This window comes from Thunnus albacares, chromosome 17 (genome assembly GCF_914725855.1).
Source record: "Thunnus albacares chromosome 17, fThuAlb1.1, whole genome shotgun sequence".
Taxonomy (NCBI): domain Eukaryota; kingdom Metazoa; phylum Chordata; class Actinopteri; order Scombriformes; family Scombridae; genus Thunnus; species Thunnus albacares.
Window position 1 is genome coordinate 23,922,756 of NC_058122.1, and position 25,016 is coordinate 23,947,771.

The 25,016-nt window shown below is 38.1% G+C and overlaps 1 protein-coding gene, 1 long non-coding RNA gene and 1 other non-coding gene across 6 annotated transcripts in view; 2 read left to right on the forward strand and 1 right to left on the reverse strand.

Annotated features, from left to right (window-relative positions):
- Positions 1 to 1,672: 1,672 nt before the first annotated feature.
- Positions 1,673 to 5,122, reverse strand: LOC122966462. 3 transcript variants are annotated; one of them, XR_006398401.1, is made up of 4 exons: positions 5,059 to 5,122; positions 3,004 to 3,084; positions 2,271 to 2,374; positions 1,673 to 2,155 (listed from the first exon to the last, which is right to left on the reverse strand). It is a non-coding gene; the product is annotated as an uncharacterized LOC122966462 (long non-coding RNA). The 3 variants fall into 3 exon arrangements; XR_006398400.1 differs by lacking the exon at positions 5,059 to 5,122 and adding an exon at positions 4,859 to 5,014; XR_006398399.1 differs by lacking the exon at positions 5,059 to 5,122 and adding an exon at positions 4,743 to 5,014.
- A 2,672-nt stretch (positions 5,123 to 7,794) lies between these two features.
- The window catches only part of kcnh6a (potassium voltage-gated channel, subfamily H (eag-related), member 6a), a 37,281-nt gene continuing 20,059 nt past the window's right edge, over positions 7,795 to 25,016 (forward strand). The window contains exons 1-8 of one of the 2 annotated variants that reach the window (XM_044330697.1): positions 7,795 to 8,439; positions 13,605 to 13,835; positions 16,090 to 16,239; positions 16,590 to 16,693; positions 17,569 to 17,878; positions 19,567 to 19,626; positions 20,065 to 20,267; positions 20,382 to 20,402. In XM_044330697.1, coding sequence (XP_044186632.1) covers positions 8,364 to 8,439; positions 13,605 to 13,835; positions 16,090 to 16,239; positions 16,590 to 16,693; positions 17,569 to 17,878; positions 19,567 to 19,626; positions 20,065 to 20,267; positions 20,382 to 20,402 — 1,155 coding nt within the window. In that variant the 5' untranslated portion in view covers positions 7,795 to 8,363. The remainder of the gene's footprint in view (positions 8,440 to 13,604; positions 13,836 to 16,089; positions 16,240 to 16,589; positions 16,694 to 17,568; positions 17,879 to 19,566; positions 19,627 to 20,064; positions 20,268 to 20,381; positions 20,403 to 25,016) is intronic. The other variant, XM_044330699.1, reaches the window with a different exon arrangement.
- trnac-gca lies at positions 15,975 to 16,046 on the forward strand. Its single transcript has one exon. It is a non-coding gene; the product is annotated as a tRNA-Cys (tRNA).

Here is a 25,016-nt window from a genome sequence, read left to right on the forward strand (position 1 = left end):
TTATTACAAAATGCTGCATCGTATGTATGTTTTAAGATATTCCTGGATCAGGACCTGAGTGTGGATTCACCAAATTTCACTGATATTTCTGTAATATTTACTTTTAAACAATGTTTTTGAGATATACTGCTGACTAGTAAACACACAACCTCCTTGGATTTAAGAAACAGTTAAAAACATCTATTTCAGTTAGCTTTTAATTATTGTTTCAACTTTAGGCTTTATTATTTATTTACTCATGGATTTAATTGCATTTTAAAGTGATTTACAGTATTTTTAACCCTATATTTAATAGTGTAATATATTCTGTTTTACTCTAATCATTTTATGTGTAATGCACTTGAACTGTTTAAAGTGTCCTTGAACATGATAAACTGTGAACTATGTTGTATGTATATTGTATATTTGCATTTTCTGTTGTTTTAAATATAAAAGCACTTTGAGCTGTACTTTCTATATGAAAGGTGCAACACAAATAAAGATGATTCTTGTTAATATAAAATTTTAAATGAAATATATACATGTGGTAATAACCAGTTGGATGCTGCAGCCGGACACACAAACTCACACATATCATCTAGTGTTACCACCGATGTTCTTTGTCTTTAGGGCTGTTTGTGCGCGACCCTCTTTAGTGCACATTCCTGTCTTACTTGGCTCTCACACCAAAGGGTCACGGGAAGGCATGTGTGCTCCTTGGTTAATTTTAGCCCTCATTTCATCGAGGCCATTGAGACAAAACACAGAGCAACCACCTCATCCCGTCTGCCGGACTGTGAAGCCACGTTCCCTCTGATCTCTGAACACCTTTTAACAGTTTGAACCGCTGGATCACTGAACACGTGCTCGTACCAACTACTGTTCTGTGGACAAAGTGGAAAGATCTTAGTAGGCAGTGGTGGAAAGAAACCAAGTATTGTACTTAAGTACAATTTGGGGGTACTTGCATGATAGTTGATTATTTCCATTTGCTGCTACTTTATACTTCCACTCCACTACATTTCAGAGGGAAATATTGTACTTTCTACTCCACTACATTTATTTAACAGCTTTACTTACTTTTCAGATAAAGATTTGACACAATGGATAATATAACAAGCTTTTAAAATACAACACATTGTTAAAGATGAAACCAGTGGTTTCCAACCTTTTTGGCTTTTGACGTCTTACAAAAAGCAGTGTGTAGTCGGGGTCACATTTCAGATGTATATGAGTTCTTAACAGCTCCACCAAATAGTGATTTTTCCCTCTAAACTTCTCTCATGCTTTCATTTCAATAAATGTTCAAATGATCCAATATTTCACCAGAAATCAAAGATTAGAGAAAAAGTCCCAAAAACTGGAGACAGATTTGTGTATCAGAAGTTTGTTTTTTCTTCTTTTCTCTCCCATTAATCATCTCACGACACCTCAGATTTATCTGCTGACCCTTTGGAGGGGGCCGAGCCCTAGGTTGGGAACCACTGGGCTAAACTAGCTAACTGTATATAAAGTAGACTGTAACAAATTTCCCTGTAAAATTACAGTCAATTACTGGCAGCTGTAACATTTTAACTTTTTTTTTTTTTTTTACAATGTCACTACTGTAATTTACTTTAATCTATTGTAATTTACAGTGTTGCTATTATAATCTACATGAACAGTTTCTTACTGTAAATGTTACACTAAACAACTGAAAAGTTTTCTTCTTATTCATATCAATAAAAACAGCTGTACATTGCAGACGTATACCGTAAATAACAATGTGTCTTCAATCTTAATGGTCCAGTAATGAGATCAGCTCAGTTTTACATTTAAAAACCTTTAAAAACCTTTAACATCTATCACAAAAGAGGATGAGACAAGTGACCGCTTTATGGAACTGAGCATTTATTCAGATGCTTTCAAATATGCCAAATATATTCAGGTATGCATATTTAAATAAAATAATTCTCAAGGTTCATGCCCTTTCAAAGGGGGTCAATGTAAATCTGTTAATTTTAATATCCTGAGCTGCCAGCAAAACTTAGTCATGAGTCTAGACAGCAACTGCTTTGCAAACTACTGTTTAAAAAATATAAAAGCACAAATAAACAGATTGTAGGATACACAGTTTGTAATGTCTTCACATGTCCTCTGTTATAACTAGCAGAAGGTCGACATCTAAGCTTCCAGGCTCAATGAGTGAGAAAGAAACAAGAGTGAAAATCAAGCGCAGAGTGAGAGAAAGAGAAATGAAACAACTGAATGGCAGAAATAAACAGTTTACACAAGGTTTACACCTAAATTACCTTTATGAAGTGACGTCAAGTTCTTCAGAAGAGTGGTGACGAGGATTAACTGTGAGCTTGTTTGTCTCCTTAGGAATTACTCTCCCCGGCTGGCCTTTGTTCTCCTTTCAGGTTTAATCACAACACAAGTAGACTAACGTCAGCATTCAATGATGTGTAGTTCAAGAGAAAACAGTCATTCAAAAATAATCTTTAAAGGTGCAGTGTGTAGAATTTAGTTGCATCTAGTGGAACGGACTTGGCAGAAATGGAAAATAATATTCATAAGTATGTTTTAATGAACATAAGAATTGTTGCGTCTTCATTAGCTCAGAATGAGCCCTTTATATCTACATAGGGAGCGGGGTGGTCTTCCATGGAGGCCGCCATGTTGCACCTCCATGTTTGTACAGTAGACCAGAAAGGACAAACCATTCACTGGCTCTAGGGAGGACCTTTTGTGGTTTTCGTGAGTTTTGCAGCCAAGGTAGGTTCTCCTACATGCTTGGATAATAATGGGAAGGGTCTTCAGTTATTGCAATCTGCAACCTCACCACTAGATGTCACTTAATCTTACACACTGGTCCTTTAAACTAGACTTGCAAGCAACAGTGAAAATAATGTTTAAATACCAGTAATTCAAACTTCAAACTGAAGGACACTACCTGAAAATGTTTTCTTGTGCCTGTCAGGTGCCTGCTAGGATGATACCAGTTTAATGTTAGCAAAAATTAAACGTAGTCATGTTACTGACCTTTTGGTTTGATTCCAAAAAGGAGGATGAACGATGATTATACAATGTTGATAGTTGCATGTGGCTTCTGTCCCTCCATTACTGCAGTGGCGAAAATGAAAATATTGTATTTTACCATCAAATCTTACTTTAGATTTACAGTAATTTACTGTATCTAGAAAGAACAGTACCTTACTGAATTTGGCTGTTTTTTACAGCAGTTTATCACTGTGTAGAGTGTGTTGAAACTAGCTCCACCTCCACACACTGATGCTTCAGTATTAATAATCTAATGATGTCATATAGAATAATATAGGGACTAAACCATTACTTTTACTGCAATACTTTAACTACATTTTGCTGCTAATACTTATGTACTTTTACTTAAGTACATGCAGGACTTCTCATGGATTTCTGGTCATTTTTGTGTGTTCTTTGCACTCCATGTCAATTAAAACAGTCACATAGACTCAGTAAGGCTCATATATCCACAAGCTGAGAAACAAAGACAGTACAATCACTCAGCCCAGTTGGTCAATGAAGCTCTTAGATGGCAGCTATGCCCAAACAAAAGTGTGCACAGTGTGCAGTGTGTCAAGAAGCCACTCGGAGTCTCTGCAGGTGACCTTTAATTAGTTATACAGTTGACAGTCTGGCCTGAATGTCTGCTCTGTCTCTGAACACACTGTCGGTGCCAGCTAAGTGTCTTCTCTTTGGAGTCAGGGACAGATTGAGTCCTTTAAAGGAGACATGTCATGCTTTTTGTGATTATCGGTTATTCAAAGACTGTTATGATGTTGGATGTCTGTGTTAAACATGGTCAAACTTCCAAAACTTTAGGTTAACGTATATAGAGATGCTCCCTGCAAGTTAAAAGTCAGGACTTCAGCCTGCTCTGGACGCTTCATTTGTGATGGGTTTTTTCTACCTCATAGTAGCCTTGGTTGCTAAGATTGTAGCTAAGGTTTTTTCAAGGTTTTTTGCTCACATTGTCCATAATGTGTCGCGTATTTTGGATTGGATTGGATGTACGGATGTATTTGAGAAGTTTCCATTTCGAGTAAAGTACAAGAAAAAGTAATGAAATCCTACTACTATAGTTTGTTTCATGGTTTGTTGACGTAGCCTTCGGAGTTGGCAGAAGTGTCTTGAGGCACATCAAGAGCCAGCCAATCAGAACAGAATGGGTTCATTGAGAGGAGGGCCTTAAAGAGACAGGAGCTAAAACGGCCCGTTTCAGACAGATGCTGAACTGAGGGGTTGCATAAATGGCCAGTATAAGATAAATAAGTTAAGTTTTTTGATCTGTAAATCAGGCAAAGACATTCCAGTAGAGCCTCAGATTAAAAATGTAGACCTGTAAATGTGCACGTTTTGTCCCCTTTAAGTCAAGAAGCCTGGAGCTGTTTTTAACATCAAACTTAGCCTAGCTATATCGTAAGAGTTTACTTAGTGAGCACTAAATTAAAACCGGTTGCACCACACAAACTAGTTCTTACATAGAGATTAGTTAAATAGTTATACCTACTAACTGTCAGGTGAGACTGTTGCTAGCTGTAAGCTAGCTGAATGAACCAACTAACAACTCATGTTAGCTTGCTAATATCTGACTCGTTTATACTGAAGAGTAAAAGAGGTACGATATGGAATATGGTCAACATATCTGACCTGACACTTTACATTTCACAGAAAAAACACACAAAACCTCAAATTACAACATTTTATACCACTAACATTAAGATTAATTACCAAATACATACAATTAGCTTAGCATAATTGGATATTTTCCTCTCACTGTAAACAGCATGAATACCACTAATTCTAAAAACACATATATTTCTCCAGGTATGCAAACAGAAATAAAACACAGTCAGACCTACTGTACAGTCACAAAGGACTGGCAGTTCAGTTTATCTTTTTGTCACTAAAACTGTTATTTTTGGAAATGATGCCACAGCTCATGATGCTATCGTCACTTCCTGTTTAGATGATCTTATTGAACAGTGCTACAGATGTTTTTCCTGGGAACCAATTTACACATCTCTAAAGTATTTATAAGATAAGGCATTTCTTAACTTTAAATGGTGCAAATGGCGATTTCCTAAGAACTTGGGAAGGACTGACTCAAGCTCTCTGCAGTTTACAATCATGTTTTTTCATTTGTGGCACCCTCTTTTTTTGTTGTTGTTTTGACAGCTTTTGTTTCTGCTTTAGTGGCACCTCTCCAGCTCTTCAGTCTGGTGTGATTCATAATGGCCCTACACAGCTGTTTAACATACAAACAAAAACTGTTTTCTAAAGGATTTACAGTTGATATGACACCACGTACACACACACACACATCACCATACAATACACGAGTGCCGTTTAAATCTTATCATGACTATAGATTAATATAATACTCCTGAAGTGTGATAGCAGCCACAGAGAGAGAGGACGCTGCTATTTTGAGCTCAGAGACTTGTGATGTCCAGTGAGGCAGAGTAGACTGTTGAGGGTCTGCACTCTGTCAGTGTCAGACTGCTGTCAAGTCGTCCTCAATAATAAACAGAGCTTCAGGACATGAATTTCACAATAAACACCCCTGTTATTGAGAAAATGTGTAAAACATTTTTTTAAAGTCATGCAATGCTCCTAAAACCTTTAATATCCCTGAATTTAGCACATTTGTTGTTTTTTTTAGGGTTGCAACAATTAGTCAGTCAATTGGAAAATAATTGGTAACTATTTTAATAATCGATTAATTGTTAAAGATATTCTTTTTAAGCAAAGTAGTTCCAGCATCTGGATTATGAGGATTTGCAGCGTTTCTTTGTTTTATGTGATAGTAAACACAATAAACCTCGGGATTCAGGAAATTGTGATGGACATTTTTTCTCTTTTTTCAGATGTTTTCATAGATAAAAACGATTAACTGAGAATATTATCGCATAGTTTCAACCCTAATTTCTTTTTTTTAATAATTCCTGAAAGTGTTGAGCCTAAAAGGTATTTTGGATTTTGGGGCATTTGAGACATTTGGGGGCATATAACAAAAATCAGGCAGTCCATTTTCTGTTTAAATCTAAAAAAAAGTTTAAATCTCATTATATTTTGAAATGTGAGATTGTAGGCATAACAAATTAGGCAGATTCTAAAGGGGCATGGATTTGAGGGCTTTATAAATAAATTATAACAAGTAAAAGAATCATGAATGTGCTTTAACGAGTTTTGAGATTTGAGACTATAATTTAGAGAAGGCTCGGGCCACCCATGACAATATGATATGATACAATACAACTTTATTGTACGGAAATTCATTTTCCATCCTTGGGCAGTTCAGTTTAAGAGGCTGGTGCACAGATTAAACAATCACAGTTACACATGTGAGACTTTTCACAGCCAAACATCATCAAACAATCATAGCACATCATATCCTCTGGATTCAGATCCAAAAATGAGAGACTCTAAATCACCTATTAGAGAGCAGAAATTGGTTTTCTCTGTTTAAAACATGTGAGGAGTCAGAAGAGATACTGTTAGCGAGTCTGAGCATGCTCTTGTCGTGACCTTCTTGAAAGGAGTGTGCCAGAGGTTGGCCAATAATCTTTCAACGAACCCAGATTTGTTTAGTTTTAAGTTTCACTGATAGGCTGCTGAATCAGGCCGTACTGTAGTACAGCATGACACACAGTAATGATCTGGCAATTGGCGCCAAAATATGTGAGAAGAAAGTATCTTCTTACAGATAATCCACAATAAGGTGGCGTCTATCATAACACCCTATTTGTATGAAGAATGATGGTACATGAAAGTTAGATTCACTCATGAAGCATGTATCAGCCACATTGGAGACATCTAGAAACACATAATTTTTCAAGTCTGTTTTAAAACAACAGTCATTAAAAGATCCCCTTTAAATGTGCTTTCAATGTAAGTGATGGAGGCCAAAACCCATTTTGTGCAAAAATGCATTTAAAAGTTGATGTGAAGCTTAGTTGAGGCTTCAGCAGTCCGAGTTGCTCATATAAGTGGATATCTGCCACATTTACAGTCTTTTTTAGCATCAAATTCTTGATTCCCTGTTTCCCTGTTGAGCTGCGGTGGAAGTATAGTGACAAAAAGAGGGACTTTGGCACCAAAACGACTGTAACGTTGAAAGATATCTACTTGATTTGACTCATTTGGACACTGAAGCTTCATATCAGCCTCAGATAAACATTTAAATACATTTTTGCACAGTAGGAGGACTGTGGATTTTGGCCCCCATCACTTCCATTATAAGTACATTATGAAAGGATCTTCTAGTCAGTATGAACAGGAGGAATGATTACAGCAAGAAAAACATGTTTCAATGTTTATTTGGGCTCCTGACTGTTGTTTTAAGAAAGACTTGAAAAATCGTGAACCCGTCCTCTGAAGGGTTACCTGAAGCTATCTATCTCTCTATCTATCTATCTTAAACACATTTTTGCACAGAAGGAGGACTGTATTTTGTCCCCCGTCACTTACATTGTAAGTGCATTATGAAAAGATCCTCTAATGTTCAGTATGAACAGGAGGAATGATTACAGCAAGAAAAAACATGTTTTAATGTCCATCTGTGCACCTGGACTGTTGTTTTAAGACAGATTTTTTTTTAAAAAAGTGAACCTGTCCTTTAACTTTTAACAAACTTAAATAAAATAATTGGCTTTATTTTGTAACTGGAAGGCTATATAAATAGGATTTCCGTTCTTGTTGTGGCTGAACTCAGTCTGACTTGACGGCTGCTCCTGTCGCTCCGGGGGGCGGTGGAAGGGGAGTGGATCCAGGGAATCTGGCTAATAGGAGCTTCTTCTTCTTCTCCGCCGTCCTTATCGCGCAGTATTAAGACTGGAAGGAGAATAAAACAAACTGGGGGCTGCGGCTCTCTGCAGCTTTGCTTCACAACTTCTTTCCCCCCCCTAAAGCAGGTTCAACTTCACTCACCAGGAGACTCCTCCTAACTGTGGGAAACCGGGTCACGAACTGTTTGGTCTTCCTTTTAAAAGGTTAAGTGCTGCATATGGCTTTTGCAATATCGTAGTCTACTTTTTTTTTTTTTTTTTTACATTACCAGCGTGCAACATCCTGCATCTGCTATCGCCCTGGCAACCAGCCCTCCTCTCCTCCTCTCCATCATTCTCCAGCGCTTCATCCTTCACCATCAGCGGTAACCTGCGAAACAAAAACCTGCTTTTTTTTTTTTCGCTCGTCCTCCTTGTGGAAGCTTTTTTTTTTTTTTGGTACTTAAAATCTATTTTTCACTCTGTGTGTGTGTTGATTTTTTTTTTCCAATCATTATTTTATTTATTTTTATATATATTTTTTAAAACTAGTAAGGTTCATGTGTCGGAGAAGTCTTTTCTCTCAGCACCAAAATGCCTGTGAGACGCGGTCATGTTGCGCTCCAGAACACCTACCTGGACACCATCATCAGGAAATTCGACGAGCAAAGTAAGTGCACATCAAATGAAGTTTAAGTTATGACCATGTGATGATGACAAAGTGAGGATAGCCTATACAGCTGACCTCCAGATATTCCTCATCAAACATTATATACACATAAATATACATGTAGGCTATATTTATTCACTTTTAAGCACCTACATCACCAACCTCTGATCGTTTTGATAATGTTGAATATGTTAAATGCAGAAAATTGATCTGATGCTGCAGGCAAGTCCAAAACAGGTCTGCAAAGAAAATGTGCAAAATTAGTTCACCACTGTTTATTCTTTATTAGCTATATGCAGTATTAAAAGAGGAATAACAGAGCAATAACCCATGTAGCCCGTAAAACCAAGTTGGATGTGCTTTTAAATAGATATATTTGAGTAGAGCTGCAACGATTATTCGATTAATCGATTAGTTGCCGGCTATTAAATTAATCGCCAGCTATTTTGATGATCCCTTAATCGTTTTGAGTCATTTTTTTAAGATAAAAATTTCCAAATTCCTTGATTCCAGCTGCTCAAAAGTGAATATTTTCTGGTTTCTTTAGTCTTTTATGAATGTAAACTGAATATCTTTGGGTTGTGGACTGTTGTTTGGGATAAAAAAATATATATTTGAGGCATTTTTCGTCATTTTTCATAATTTTCTGACATTTTATGGAGCAATAACTAATTGATTAATTGAAAAAATAATCGTCAGATTAATCAACAATTAAAGTAGTCATTAGCTGCAGCCCTAAATGTGGGAAAAAACCTTGTTATTTTGGTACCAAAGTGTAATTTTGCTTGTTAAATTGTTTTTGCCTATTAAAGTTAGTTACACCATGTAAAAAGACTACAGCTGCAGCCTCCCGTACCTTTTATTCTTAATATATGTTTAGTTAGTTTTATTGTGTTCAAATAAATTGAGCCTCTTCCGTTGTCTGAACAGGTGACAGACTGACAGGCTTTATGTTATGTTGAAATATCTTATCAAATTTGTATGAGTGATGTTGACAGTCCCCCCTCGCATCCCCACTGCTGCTGCTTTTATGTTTGAAGGTTATTGCACCTGCACATCTGCTTGTTTGTGAGGGTTCACCTGATGCCTTACATTATGTTCCATTACCTCACACGTTCCACCGACTGCGACCACCGATCACACACTTTCGACGGCAGAAAAAAGAAAATCTCCATTCTGCTGCGACCATTAAGGCCAGATTTGTTGTCTTGTTTTGACCTCTGAGGTTCATATTCATCTTCTTTGCTAACAGCTTTTATCTTGTACGTTACACATTGCACATTAGACATTCACACCTTTGAAAACATCATTTGCAGTTTTTAAAAAAGCTACAAAACATGATACGATTGCAAAATCTCCTTTTTCTCCTTGGTATGCCCCCCTTTCCTAAGCGTACTTGCACCTCACAGCGTGTTGACTGGGTGTGTGAGACTGAAAATAACCATGCCGTCCTGATCAGATACCACGTACCAAACATGGAGAAATAGTTGACTGCTGACAACCCTCAATCTGTTTTAGTCTGATTAGATCTGGGGTCAATGATGCTTGAATGTATGAAGCTCCTTTGAGAAATCTTTATTACGTAACGCCACAACTGTATGCGTTTAGGTGTACATGTATGTGTGCACGCGCAGCAGCTCACACGCACATGCACGACCAGGTGAGTGCACGTGCCACAGTGGTGCTGCTTAGCAACGGTGTGACGATCAGTGTTGCCGCTTTGAGCCCCAAATAATGACTTTGGACAGGATGTGCTTTCCACCAGAGGAGCTCACCCATTTACTTTAAAGAGAGGACTGAGAGAGAGAAGAGTCCCCTCCTCTCCTCTCATCTGTGTGGGCAGCAAACAGGGGAGAGCTGTTTAACCCAGTTCCACCACAGGATAATAAAAGGGACAGTCAGAGGTTATGTATGTACTTTTCATTCAGCTCATTGAACTCCTCCATTAACAGCCTTCGAACAAAACTGTCCTAATTCACTTTCATGGTGGACAATGTTTTTGGCATAGTGGCTGTTGCCGGCGCCACGTACATTACATTACAATCATCAATAACAGGAACTGGATAGTATACGAGCTTGGAATCACTGTTAAGGATTTTTCTGAGTGCAGTGTATGTAACTCTGAGATACTTTGCATAAAAAAGTTTGACATTGCAGTTTGACATGGTGGGAAGACATTTAGCTAAACAGGATTCGTGAGCTAACATCTAACTGACCTCTAGATAATGATTGTCAAAAAAAAAAAGGTTTCAAGTGTGTCTTAAAACAACAGTCGGGTTGCCATATGAACAGTGAAAGAGGTTGTAATCATTCCTCCTGTTCATACTGGCTGTTAAAAGATCCCTTTCAAATGTGCTTTTAATGTAAGTGATGGAGGCCAAAATCCACAGTGTGTCCACACAGTCATTTAAAAGTTGATGTGAAGCTTAAATGAGGCTTCAGCAGTCTGAGTTAGTCATATCAAGTGGATATCGGCCACATTTACAGTCTTTTTAGCATCAAATTCCCTCTTTGTGTTTCCCTGTTGAGCTGCGGTGGAAGTATAGTAACTAAAAGAGGGACTTTGGCACCAAAAAGACTGTAACGTTGAAAGATATCTACTTGATTTGACTCATTTGAAGCTTCATATTAGCTTCAGATAAACTTTTAAATACATATCTGCACAGAATCACCATCACTTACATTGTAAGTACTTTATGAAGGGATCTCCTAATGGTCAGTATGAACAGGAGAAATGATTATGACAAGAAAAACATCATGTTTCAATGTTCATTTGGGCTCCTGACTGTTGTTTTAAGACAGACACGTGTCTTTTAATACATATAGGCTATATGTGTTCATTTTTGAACATCTGCATCACCAACCTCTTGTTAAATGCTTTTCATTAATGTGAATCCCAAACACGTCCGCAACCTGACATCTAATTAGAGAAGCATTTTTTCCTCCATTTTATACAGTTTCTACACTGTTTACAAGGAAAAACTAATGAATACAAACAAAAAATCATTTTGTTTGAGGGTAAATCTATTTAGTGTGTGCTGCCCGAATAACTTCCATATATTTGGAAAGTAGGAACACTCGCGTAGCATGAACTAACATTCAAATATCATTGTTTGACCCTGTAATTCCCCACGTTACCTGAGAGCAGGTGTGACGCCACAGAGGCTCTTATGTTGAAGTGGCCAGCTGCTCCTCTTCAGTCCCTTGGCACAAAATGTGATGCTAATAACATTAGCGCAATGAAAAGGTGGACTTCATTAGTTCCACTTAAGCTGATTGTTGATTAGAGTGACGGATGAATAAGGGCTTGACTGTAATAGAGAAATCTACTGGAGTTGGTCATTTTATAAAGGCACGACATCATCAGATACAAAGCTGTGCAGAAGATTTTAAACACCGTGTACTTGAGCATATTTGATTAACTCTTGTAATTGTATTGTAAATACCCTAAAATTTGAAAATGCATGTAAGGAACAGAAGCGTTTTGTAACATTTTTGTCAATGACTGGATCTATTATGTTTCACACAGTATTTTATAGTTGTAGCTGTTCCCAGTCCAATATTATATCCCGTTGGGTAGTTTAATAAATATGTCTGTTTTCTATGAAAAATCTCAACCTGTAACTAGTAACTATGGCTCTCAAACAAACGTAGTGGCGTAAAAATTAAATATTCACCTCTGAAATGAAGTGCAGTAGAAGTAAAAATGAACATAAATTGTAAATAGTCAGGCAATGTACACATGTTGTCCCTCAAAGATGTACTTAAGTAAAATACACCTAGGTATTTTCCACCACTGGTTTCCAACATGGTAGATGAAAGTTATGTTTCACTGCTGGTACCTTTAAATGTATCAGAGCACCTGGTACCATCAGGTACTACAGTACTTGGGTATAGTGTTTTTGTATTTTATAAGCCTGGTGTGTGACGTGGCCCTCCAAAGTGACTCACACTGGTACTACTATGGTACCCTCCAGTGTACTGTGGTATGTAGATATTACCATTGTTTGTACCATGGGACTTAAATGATTATAATGATACATACCATGGTGATAGCCTATAGGTATCATGGTAATATTTGAGGTACCATGGTACTACAGTATACAATGGTATGAACCATAGTTTACCATAATTTACCATAGAGTGTACCATGGTAAAATGTCTTATGGGTAGGTACCTATATTCTGCCCTACAAAGCCAAAACATGAAAATATTTGGTCAAAATTGTTTTTTTTTTAACATTGTTAAGGGCAGAATCTGATTTTTTTGACATATGTTTTACCATATATAGTGTTATTATGCCATATAAATGCACACTTCCAGAGAAAACAGCATGTTAAGTTTGCAAAGCTACAAACCAGAGCTAGCTAAAAACCTGAAGCTAGGCGGTGAGATAGCCACAGATAGCCTTAGCTAAAGTTAAATTTACCTGCTCTTCCCTACCAGTTTCTGTAACTGAAACATCTATTTTGATGATTTAACATTTTAGTTTTGTTATCTCATATGAAGGAGGAAGTGGCTAAATCAAACTGTGACTAAAAGAAACAGTTGCTAGCTTGTGAAGATGTGTTTAATCCATATTAGACTGTCCAAAGGCTAACTGTCAAATATTCTCCTCATTTATTCATCTTCTCCATTTCATCATTTCCTTAGTTACTACTCTGTTTTTGTAGGACAACATAACAGAAAACAGACTGTTTATCTAAAAAGTTATGGTAAATTAATAGAGCATTTTTGAGTAACTTTACAAATATACTGAGTTTTGACTCACAGTGTGTGTTTATTATTCAATATTTAAGCAAGAAAGTAATTATAACAGAGCTGGAAAGATTAGTTGAGTTATCGATGAGTCATTTTCAAGAAAATAATGTCATGCCAAATTCTCCGGTTCCAGCTTCTTAAATGTGATTATTCTCTGGTTTCTTTAGTCCTAGGGTTTGGGACTGTTGGTCTGGACAAAAGTGGACATTTTATCAATCAGTCAAGAAAATAATGGACAGATTAATCGATAATGAATATAATTGTTAGTTGCAGACCTAAATTTTAATAACTAAGTTTCTTACTTGACTACTTGCTTCATAACTTCAACTCACAGCTACTGTACATATTTCCACTTGGATTTCCTGCCTTTTTAAACTGAAATATGAGCTTCTTTTACCTGCCAGATCGCAAGTTCCTGATCGCCAACGCCCAGATGAAGAGCTGTGGCATCATCTACTGCAACGAAGGCTTTTGCCAGATGTTTGGTTTCACGAGGGCGGAGATTATGCAACAGCCCTGTACCTGCCAGTTCCTGGTGGGGCCCGGCACCATGAAGAGCGCCCTGGCCCAGCTGGCACAGGCTCTGCTCGGCTCTGAGGAGCGTAAGGTGGAGATCCTCTACTACGCCAAGGAAGGTAAGACACAGGAGGAAAAGAAAGGTGAGACACATGCAGGAGGAGGGAGGAAGACAATTAAAAATCCCTGTTTGCAGCCTCAGATTCCCTGGGTAGGAGCCTTCTGGTCACTGCAAAATCTAGATTTACTCTGCAAGAATCCATCAAGCTTTTGGTAAACTAGCAACCTAATGTTCAGCTTAATGAGAAAAACAGACACCAAAATCATCCTTATGTTCCAGTATTTGGCTCTCCATCTTCTGACGAGATCCTGATTGGAAAGATCCTAATCTAGTCATCCATTTGCACCCATTTTAGCCATTTAAAAACATACTTACCAATCACTGCTCTTAACTGCATGCCAACAACGTATGCACAAAGTGAGTAAATGAAACTTTATAAGAGTTCATGCTAAATGTATAACTTTAATCTATATTTATGACAGTTTCATTAGGATTGGTAAAAACGTATGTAGACTTTTAAAGTAAAATAAAGTTTCTGGCCTTGCAAGAAGGTTCTATTGCTGGTTTTAAATTCAAGTTTACAGTGGATGAATACTAAGCTGACACCAGAAATAGTCCCAAAAATATATTTGACCACTACATATTATATTGACAGCTAACGATTTTTCACTTACTACTACTACTAGTACTAGACGACACATTTTCATTGCTGGATCAGTTTATTCCGGATAAATCCAGTGACTAACAATCATTCAACACAGTGTGAATCTGCCAAGAGCACATTCGTAATATAACGTATCTTCTAATCTTCATCATTTAACAAGTAATTTGACCAATAAGACAATCCTTCTTGCAGGAAAAAGCAGAAGGCTTTTAAAATCCTGGCTTTCTCTATAAAGTTGGTCGTTAATTCGTTCAAACTGCAGCATCACATTCAGTTTTTCCCCATTTCAAGACGTAAAAATCTCTCACTTTAAGACATCTTGTGTGGCGACCGTTCACGGTGACTCACCCTATTTTTTTTTTCAGACCACTACAGACTTCATGATCATGAAAGTCAGTCATCAAGGCCAAATCAAGGTTTTATAATCAGGCTTTAAGTAACATGGTGTGTTCTTGGCACTGAGTTGCCTCCCCAGAGAGATCCGGCGGATAGACTCAGCATCATATTCTTAATCTCTTCTTAAGGCCTGTTTCTATTGATGCACATTTGTTTTGCCTCTTTTGTTCTGCCATATTGGTTTGTTTTGTAACTTTAATCCCCACATCGATCCTTCCGTTCACATCCTTAACCAGTATTTATGTTTAGTGCAAAAACTTTGATTTTTAGAAAAGTTATGTGTAAACAAAAAGTGTAATTATCACAGATGGGAAAGTAAGAAGGAAATAAAAGTAAAGAACTTTTGATTCATGCGGTGGTGTTTTACTGAATGTTCCTGCATTTCCACAATGACCCTCTCAGCTCCTTGATCTGCTTCACCTGTGACCGGTTAATTCCTGCTTCACCTGTTTTTCCGTCACCTTCACAGAGGCGGAAACACATGATTGAGTCAAGCAAACACGCTTAAAACTCAGGACGATCGCAGTGACCCACCATAAACACAAAAACGTTAACTGTTTCCTTATATACACAGACATACATACTGTCTTTTGTTACTTTGGCCATTTGGGCATGTGGCATGCGGTCTACAGTGCCGTTGTCATGGAAATGCGATCAGGGTGCCAGCTCAAATCCACTAAGCATCTATTTGTTTTGTCTCCGGCTTCCTACTGTGCACCCAGACTGAACGGGCAGGAAAAATTGCGAACAAGTGGACACAATCTGATCCAGAACAAGCCGGCTGCTCTCACAGGCAGATTTTATTCTTCTTTACCTCCAGACTAAATTTCTATCAGAGACTGCAGGCGCTCAGTCAGTGTGTGTGTGTGTGTGTGTGTGTGTGTGTATGTTTCTCTGTATGTGTGTGTTTGTCTGATCTGCCCTCTCCCTCGTTTCTATTTTTGGGTCACACTGATTGCAGAGTGACGTAAGACCTGACAGAAGTGTTGCTCATTTAGTCTTTTTTTTAGTTGTCCGTGTTTGAAGTGACACCTTCCTTTTACCCCGACAGATACTCTGTCTCACCCTTATGAGTTGTGCTAAAAGCATGACCTCACGAATTAGAACATCAGATGGGCAGTGATGGTGAAAGTGTGTGGGGGTATAGCTCAGTGGTAGAGCATTTGACTGCAGATCAAGAGGTCCCCGGTTCAAATCCGGGTGCCCCCTTCCTTTCTATTGATTGTCTGCCTCTCCCTCTGTTTATCTAAAGGGACCTGCAGACCCTGCCTGGTGGACATTGTCCCTGTTAAAAATGAAGAAGGGCTCGTCATCATGTTCATCCTCGACTTCCAGGAGCTTATTGATCCTTCCTCCAAGAAGTCAGGGCTCAGGCAGAGAGTCACCCAAGGATGGATTTACTGTAAAGCTTTTAATCTTTTACCTGCATGATATATATTCAAGTTTTAGGGAAGTTTCAAATGTGTAAATATGTGTTTTACATTAACCAATTTGTGTCAAATCTCATGAAAATGGTCAGCACTGATTAATTATTAACTAAACCACGATTTTAGTTTCCAGTCACGGATGTTGTAGAAATATCCAACTAAAAATAGTGTCAGTCTGCATTTTACTGTCCTAAGTACAAACACCACATTCTTTTTGATGCATTAAATAAAAACTAAACATATTTTAGGGACATAGTTGCACATGAACATAGATTTTAGTATATATATAGTTGGAGTTTTGATAACGGTGGAGTTTCCCACTCAGGTCAGAATCGCAGGCTGAAGATGAGGCTGCCGGTGCTGAGGTCCATGAGACGACCTTCACTCTCCAAAGATCAGTTTGAAGGGGTGGTTGTGGACTATCTGCAGGTGAGCTAGTACACACACACACACACACACACACACTTTCTGTACTCACACACATGATTATCATGCAGTGCAGTGTGCTTGTGTGGATGCATGTGACAGTGCCTTCTAAAATCTAAAAAGCATGAACTTAAGACTGATTTTTTTTTAACTTACTAACAAAATATTATGCTTTCACTGCCTCCACACTGATAAAACTATTCGTCACGCATGCACGAGAAGCACAAAACAGAAAAGAGACAGCAAATAATTCCACCCATTAAATATGCACTGTGCAGTCTCACATGTTGGCTGCCTCAAGTAGCAGCGAAAATTGTTTGAAGTTCAATGACTAATTGCTTTGCTAAAAAAAAACACCAAAGAGAAGAATAAGAGGGAAAATCAACCATTGTTGAATTGATATTTCTCTGCTCAGAGTCTTTGCTCACTTCTGTTTAGACATCTCTTGTGTTGTGATGAATCGTTTCTTGTGTGAAACTGTTTCCTGACAGTGTCCATACCCGTCAACCGGAACTATATTCAGTCAAATCAGACAGATTTACACATTCAGACTCATCTGTCATTCTGTTGCTGGTCCACTATGTATTGTAGGCTTATAGGTATGGTGGTCCTGTGGTGCAAAACACAACATTTTAGAAAACAGATCAACAAAACAAAAAAAACACACTTTTATTGATTGATATGCTGTTTTGTTGTCTGGAATATTGTTGCGTATTTGCACTTATTTTCTGAAATGTTCTGGTTTTACAATTATTTTTTTAAAAACCTGTTTTTGCAGGACAGTTTCAAATGTATAAAGGTAACAATGAAATGTTAATAGCATGTGATTTTCTTTTTTTTGCGCCTAATACATGCATTTCGCTCTCTTTCCCCGACAGCCGAATAGCGAAGAAGTCCCGCTGAAAGAATTTCGTATCCCGTCCAAGGAGAGCTGCATGCAGTCAGAGACGGAGGCCCTGATAGAACAGGACCTGGATCCTCCCTCCCCTGCGGCCCAGTCCTCCACCAAGCGGCGCTCTCTGCTGACGGACCGGCTGGACCCCAGCATCGCCTTCCCACGGGGGACGTTACCCCGGAGTTGTTCCCGGGACAGCGTACGCAGCCTCCGACGCGCCTCGTCACTGGACGACATCGATGGAATGAGAGCTGAATGGAGCAGTCGACCCGGAGACCCCCGAAACAACAGCAGTGAGTATCTGAGCGTCCTTAAGGTTTAAATGTAGTTAAATGTTAAATGTTCTATACAATATAGTAAGATTTGGTAAGATAATTAAGGTTTAGATATAAATTTAGTGTTGTATTTGTCTTGTAGAGAAACTTTTAACAGAAATATAACCTGGCGAACAGAAGTCATCGTGCACAGCAAGTATTTTCGATCAGGTGCTGGTCGCTCGCAGGAACATCTTAGATGATAATCAAAATTAACCACCAAACACTGAAATGACTTTACTGTGACTTTATTAAGAGCGAACAATGCATTTCGCCTGTAGCTTCTTCAGGTTCGTTCAGCAAAATCACATGAGTCACATGAGAGTCAGATGACTAATTATCACTGTCTTCATATTTTATAGAAATATAAGCTGTTTTGTTTTGGTTTTTTTGGAACTGTCTCGTTCAAACACAGATTACGTCAAGCACGCAACATCATCGATGTTTGTTAGTTGTTTTGATTTCACTGGCTGTTATTTCAGATGTGTTGCTCTTAAAGAATTAACAAATTAGACTAATTGTAGGGGTGGACAATATGGACAAAATGGATATCAGAATCATTATTCCAATATTATCTTGATATTGATATGTTATGATATTTACACAAATATTCAGGATCACATGTTAAAAAAGGTATAAACATGTTACTGTTGTTCTTTTGTTCTTAATTTTTTAGCATTTTATAGATCAAAATGTTATGTTAAATTTTAATTTTTTTTAATTAAAAAAAGTGTGACACAGCAGAATTTAATAATAAGAGACACAAATCATCTTTGAAAACCAGTCTGTTTTAGGTCTAAACGCTTTAATAAATATATTATTGCTATTTTTTGTTGCAAAAAGGCAAAAACTAGTTTCATCTGGGAGGTTTCCCAGTATTGGAGTCTATTATTCTCATTATTAGGACACTTCAGAATGCATCATCATGATTATATCATAACACCATATTATACTAAAAACTGTCACTTTTAGGTTATTTGTTGTCAGTTTAAGCCATTGGAGGTCAGTTTCAAAGTGAATTAATGTTACATGACATGAAGTGTCAGTATTGTTGCTATGGTGACCTGCAGTTTTTGTGGTTAAAATGTTAAGCAAAACTATGTTTCAATTGTCCCGTTATATGATCTTAATGGACACCTGCCAGCCAATCAGTAACAAGTGTTTACCACAAAAAAAAAAAATCAGATATGATGAAAATGATCTACAAGCAAAACTTCAAGTCAGATTTCTCACCAGAGTTCAGTGAAAAGAATCTTTACTTTTCTGTCAGACAAGAAACAGAAAGCCAGAATGAGAGCGAGAGAGATCACAGATCACAGACCCCCCGACATCCATAACACAGGAAGCGTCGCTCTGAGCACGTGCAGCCGCCGGATGGTTGTTCCACCAGAGACACACTAATCAATCCCTCCCGCAGAGTGTGTTTCTCTCTGTGTGTGTTTCTGTATGTGTATGTGTGTGAGAGGGTTTGTGGTCCATTTGTGTTAAACTTGCACATCACTGCGCATCTGTCCCCCACTTCTTCTCTCAGGGGAAATATTTTGTGAGGAAACAATATCTTTTTTTTCCCAATCATACTACCTCTGCTCTTGACTCTCTTTCTCTCTCCGTCTGTCACATTTTCTTTCATTTTCAACATATTTGTACGTCCATCTGTGTCCTTGAAGCTGAGGGGGAAACGCAATCAACTGTCCTGATTCCCCTGTTGAGTAAAAGAAATTGTGAAAGTAGGAAACAATTCAGGGCTGCAACTATTTTTATTGTGTCTTGTTTTGTTCTTCCAACAGTCTTAACCCCAAAAATAATCCATAAAAAGAGAGAAAAATTTTAAATCATCACGTTTGAGAAGTTGAAACCAGCACATTTTTGGCATTTTTGCTCAAAAGAACGACTAAAACAATTAATCAATTATCAAAATAGTTGCTGTTTAATTTTCTGTGACTGACTAACTGTTGCAGCTCTAAAACATTTAGCTTCTAAAACATTTGTAGTATTATATATTTTTAAAAAGTTTTGTCTAAATTTTACCTTCAAACTCTTATTATTTTCAAATTTTTACATTTTTATCTGTTCTTTTTTCTATTTTTTCACATCACAATCCCATTTGTCTTTTCCCTAAACTGCTTTGGAGTCACATTGCTGACGTTGCTTCTCTCCGCTTGTAGATCTGAAGCCCAGCGCTCTGAACTCCACGTCGGACTCGGACCTGATGAGACACAGAACCATCGGCCGCATCCCTCAGGTTACCCTCACCTTCGGCTCGGACCGGATGAGACCCCCTTCGCCTACCGAGATAGAAATCATCGCGCCCAGCAAGATTAAAGACCGAACCCAGAACGTCACAGAGAAGGTCACTCAGGTCACACAGGTGAGATAACTAGATGATGAATTCCTCTTTTCTGTCTGTCTTTACACTACTGAAGTCCTGATTTTGGAAGTAATATTACTTAAATAACTGTTTTCTTCATGGTTACACCCGCAGATCTGTGATCTCATCTCATCTGTGAGTTTGGCTGAATGACTGAACGGCTGTAATCAAAAGAAACAAATATTCTTATCATCCTTTTGCTTGATCAAACATGAGTAACGGATGTGCCTGCAAAAGTCATTTAAAGTTAGATTAAACCTTTAAGACAACATTTCTTAACAAGAAAGACGAATTAAGGCTGAACCCAAATGCAGACACAAGACAAGCAGGTAAGGTGTAATAAAGTCTTTTATTAGAGATGCTGGCGGGAACGGAGAGAGATGATGGCTGGCTGGTGTTTGGAGGTGAGGTGAGGTGGGGGAATCCAAAGGATGTGAGCTTACTGGCAGGTTTGGCAGGCAGGTAATCCTTGAAACGGGGAGAACAGGTGCAAGACAGGCTGGAAGGCAAGCAAGCAAACAAACAATCAGACAGACAGGCAGGCAGGACAAGTAGGCAAATTGACTGGCGTCAGAGCTAGAAACGTGGCACAACGATCCAGCAGGGACTGACTGTCTGTGCAGAGTTCTTGTAGAGGAGCGATGATGACGAGCAGGTGCGCTGATTTCCATTGATGAGCAGGTGTGCAGAGGGAGAGAGAGAGAGAGAGAGAGAGAGAGGACGAGCACACATCACTCATACTAACGAGGCTGAAAATAACAAAGGCACACTCAAAAAAAGGCAAGCAGGTGTCATAGAGGAGAGGTTGTGACAGTTTTTTCTAGAAACCTTTGACATCTTAAAGCAATAGCTCGACATTTTGGGAGATTCGCTTATTTGCTTTCTTGCTAGATAAGAAGATTGACACCACTGGCTACAGCCAGAAGCTGGTTAGCTTAGCTTAGCATAAAGACTGGAAACAGGGTGAAACAGCTAACGTAGCTCTGTCCAAAGGTACCTCCAAAGCTTACAAATTAATACTTTATATTACATTTATCATCATGTTTATATTTCTTGGTAGAGAGTTGGGCTGCAACTAACGATTATTTTAACTCAATTAGTCGTTTGGTCTATAAAATGTAAAAAAAAATGTGAAAACTGTCAATCACTGTTTCCCAAAGCTCAAGATGGAACCTAAAATATCTTTGTTTTGTCTCAACCAACAGTCCACAACCCAAAGATATTCAGTTTACTGTCATAGAGGACAAAAAACACCAGAAAATATTCACATTTAAGAAGCTGGAACAAGAAAATTGGGCTTTTTTTTTTTTTGACAAAAAAGAAATTGATCACCAAGATCGTTGCCACTTTATTTTCTGTCGATCGTTGCAGGTAATTGTTGCAGCTCTAGTTGGGAACAGTAAATTCCTGTAGTTTTCACTGGTTGCCTGGTAACTGCTCAGAGCCACAAAAAAAAAAAAAAGTCACTTTTTCTCTCTTTATCGAAAGCAAATTTCCCCCAAATGTCAAACTATTCCTTTAAACGAGGTACAACGAGGCAGATCACTGCTCCGTGGTGTCAAGAAAGTGGATTTGTCTTGAGAAATGGGACGAATTATCTCTAAACCTGTCAGCAGATTTTTTTTCTTTTTGCTTGTTTTAAGAAGATATGAGTTGAGGACTCGCAGGTGGTTTTTGGCTCAGGAGGTCGAGTGTGTCGTCCAAAAATCACAGCGTCCACGCAGCGATCTCCAGCTGCTCGTGTCCACATGACGAAGTGTCCTTGGCTAAGACGCTTTACCCCCAAATACCTTGCATGACAGCTTGCTGCCATCGCTGTGTGAGCACTAATCAGTCAGTCTCATATAGAGAAGCTGTTGTTTTAACAAAGTCTAACAATAGCTTTGTTTGCCAGCTGTTTTTTTCCTGAAGTGACATTGGTCTGGCTACTCACTGGGAAATTACATTTTATCAATCATATGATGTTTGATAGAATTATTTGATAAAACAGGATGGTAGGAAGGGTCCTGTCGTCCTGTTTGATAAGTTCAGGTCGTTATTACAGTTGCTTCCTCGGCGCTGCCACATCCAATCATTGTCTCCGCAACACACAGATAGTTCAGACAAAGATGTCTATAAATGGTATTTGCCTCTGGCTCGCTGAAGATGCTAAAAGACATCTGAAGTCACTGGGTGAAAGTGTGAAGGAATGCCAGCAGCAGAAAATACTCATCTGTCATTATAGCACGGCGTCTCTGTGCACATATTGGCTCACTTTTACCTCACACGCACCAGTGGAAGAAGAGCCATAACGGGAAAAGTACTCAAAATAGCAAAACTTACAAGTAAAATAATAAAATATTAAACATAAAACCACTAAAAGTACATGATGAATGGCCCCTGTCAATTTTAAATCCCCAAGAAATTGGTGATAATTGGAATTAAGTGATGAATAGTTTGGGGATTTCCTGCTTTCAGACATGAGCTGTTGCACTTTGAGAACATTTTCAAGAAACCATCAAAATGACATATAGTTGTATTTCTCAGTTCGGAGATTTTTCCTCATTAACAGCCATATTTTATGAGCTTATTTAATCTTAAATAAATAAAATATAAATCTAGCAGAGTAGCTGCTAACTGAAGTCATTCGATTTTGTAAGTTAAACTTTATTTAATCAAGTAGTCTTATTGAGATTACAGTCTATTTTTCAATATCCATAATAATCGTACTTAAAATTGTATGGTGTTTGAGTGAGTATTTGTTTATTTACTTCACATGTCTGCATAAACACTGAATTTCATGGACCGGCCTGTTTGGTGCAGGTCAGAGCTGCGGTCGGACACTGTGGGGCTTCCTCACTGCATCACATTAACCCAGTTTATTTGTGGGGCTTCCACAACAGTCAGATGACTCTCTTTCCAAACATGTGTTTGGTCCCGTTTATCCGTTTAACATCTGCTCGGCTGTTGCTTTGTTATTTCGCAGGATGTTTCGAATAACTTGTTAACAGATTTCAATGAAACTTAATGTGCTGGTTTTGGCTTTTAACTCCCTGAGTGTGTCTGAATGATCTGTAGGACTGTGCTGATGGGACGACTTCAAATCTGGAACTCAGACTGAATTAAAAAGACTCGTCCAAAAGAATCTGTAAACCTGCTTCTTGGACGAGACCCTTTTATTCTTTGGTTCAAGATTATTCTTTCAGTAAAAACCGTCCAGTCTTTTCCCCAAATTTAGTATGTAATATACTCATATAAGCCCAAAAAATGTTTTTGACAGTGATCCTGAAAACTGTGATAGCAAATTATCTTTATATTTAGCAACATGATCAATTTAAATGACTAAAACTCATGAGAAACTCGGCAGAATTCATTTTTGTACAAGTATCTGATATTTCTAGAGAGAATTTAGGAATTCTCCAAAAATAACGGCTGCTATCAGACATTCAGAACGATTCTCTAAGTGAATATGTATTTTGATGCAAGAAAAACATTTTTAAACACTTTCTATTATTAAAAAAGAAAATGTTTAGAAGGTCATTGGTTCAATCCCCCAGACCAGCAGAATAAATCTTAGTGGGGAAATTGAGGAAGCAGCCTTTAACCCTTTAACATCCACCTTTTTTTTATACAATTTTCACCTATTTGGCCAAATGGAAAAGCTTATAACAGAAGAACTGTAAGGCCATGATGCATGTATTAGGCTTCATTTTACATGTGACATCTTCTAGTTTCTGGAAATGTGCTTGTTTTGGCTAAAACACAAACATCAGTTCAAATAAGGCTCAAAAAAGTGTTTTTGGTCCTCGTCTATGAGTCACAATAATTAGGACATGCTTTATGCCAGAACTATGTAAATCACCACATAACTTCCACATCTTGTCATTCTGTATAAAGACCTCTCGGCTTAACCTTATGGGAGCCAGAGAGTTTTTAGTTTGTGGTGTCACTGGTGTCCCCGAACCTCTCCAGTTTTGCCAAATTGTGCTAATTGCTTTGACTCATTACTGTGTGATGCTACCGCTGGTCGCTGGCGACCCGGTGGATGTTAAGAGGTGGAGCTGCTCGTTGGCCAGCAGGTCGAACTGTGGTTGTACTGGTTGCAGCTTCCAGGAGTGAACGTGTGTAACTGTGTGAATGTGATCAGAGCTCCAAAAAAGGGAGTTTCTTGCAGTGAAACCTCCCTGAATAAATAAAGAAATGTTTTCAAAAAAGTAACAGATTCAAAGAAATTTGGCAAGGCAAGGCAAGTTTATTTGTGTAGCACATTTCAACAACAAGACAGTTAAAAGGCATCGAGACAGAATATAAAAGCAACACAAGTAAAAAGACATTTAAATACAGTTAAAAACTGTTAAATTTGGAAATAAAAAGAAGCTAAAAAAAAAAAAGAATAAGACAGATAAAACAGGAGAATAAAAATGACAGATTTGCTTGTGGAGTCTTCTGGTTTCAGAAAGTCTTGCATCGCTTCTGATAGCACATCTGTTTATTATAAATTAATCCTAAATTTATGAGCGTTTTGGGATTAACAAGATACCACTTCTTCATACTAGAGGGGAAGTTGTAGAGGGATGGTGGTGGTATCGACAGCCGGCTGTGACTCAGTGCACAATAAATGTGGAAGCAACATGGCTTCTGTGGCCCTTCTGGAAACACTGAGTGGAAGAACAGAAGTCCTCCCGAAAGGCCTGGCAGAACACTTCACTTGTTATCTCGACTCTGCTGACGTCATGTACAAGTTTGGATTAAAAAAAAAAAAAAAAAGCG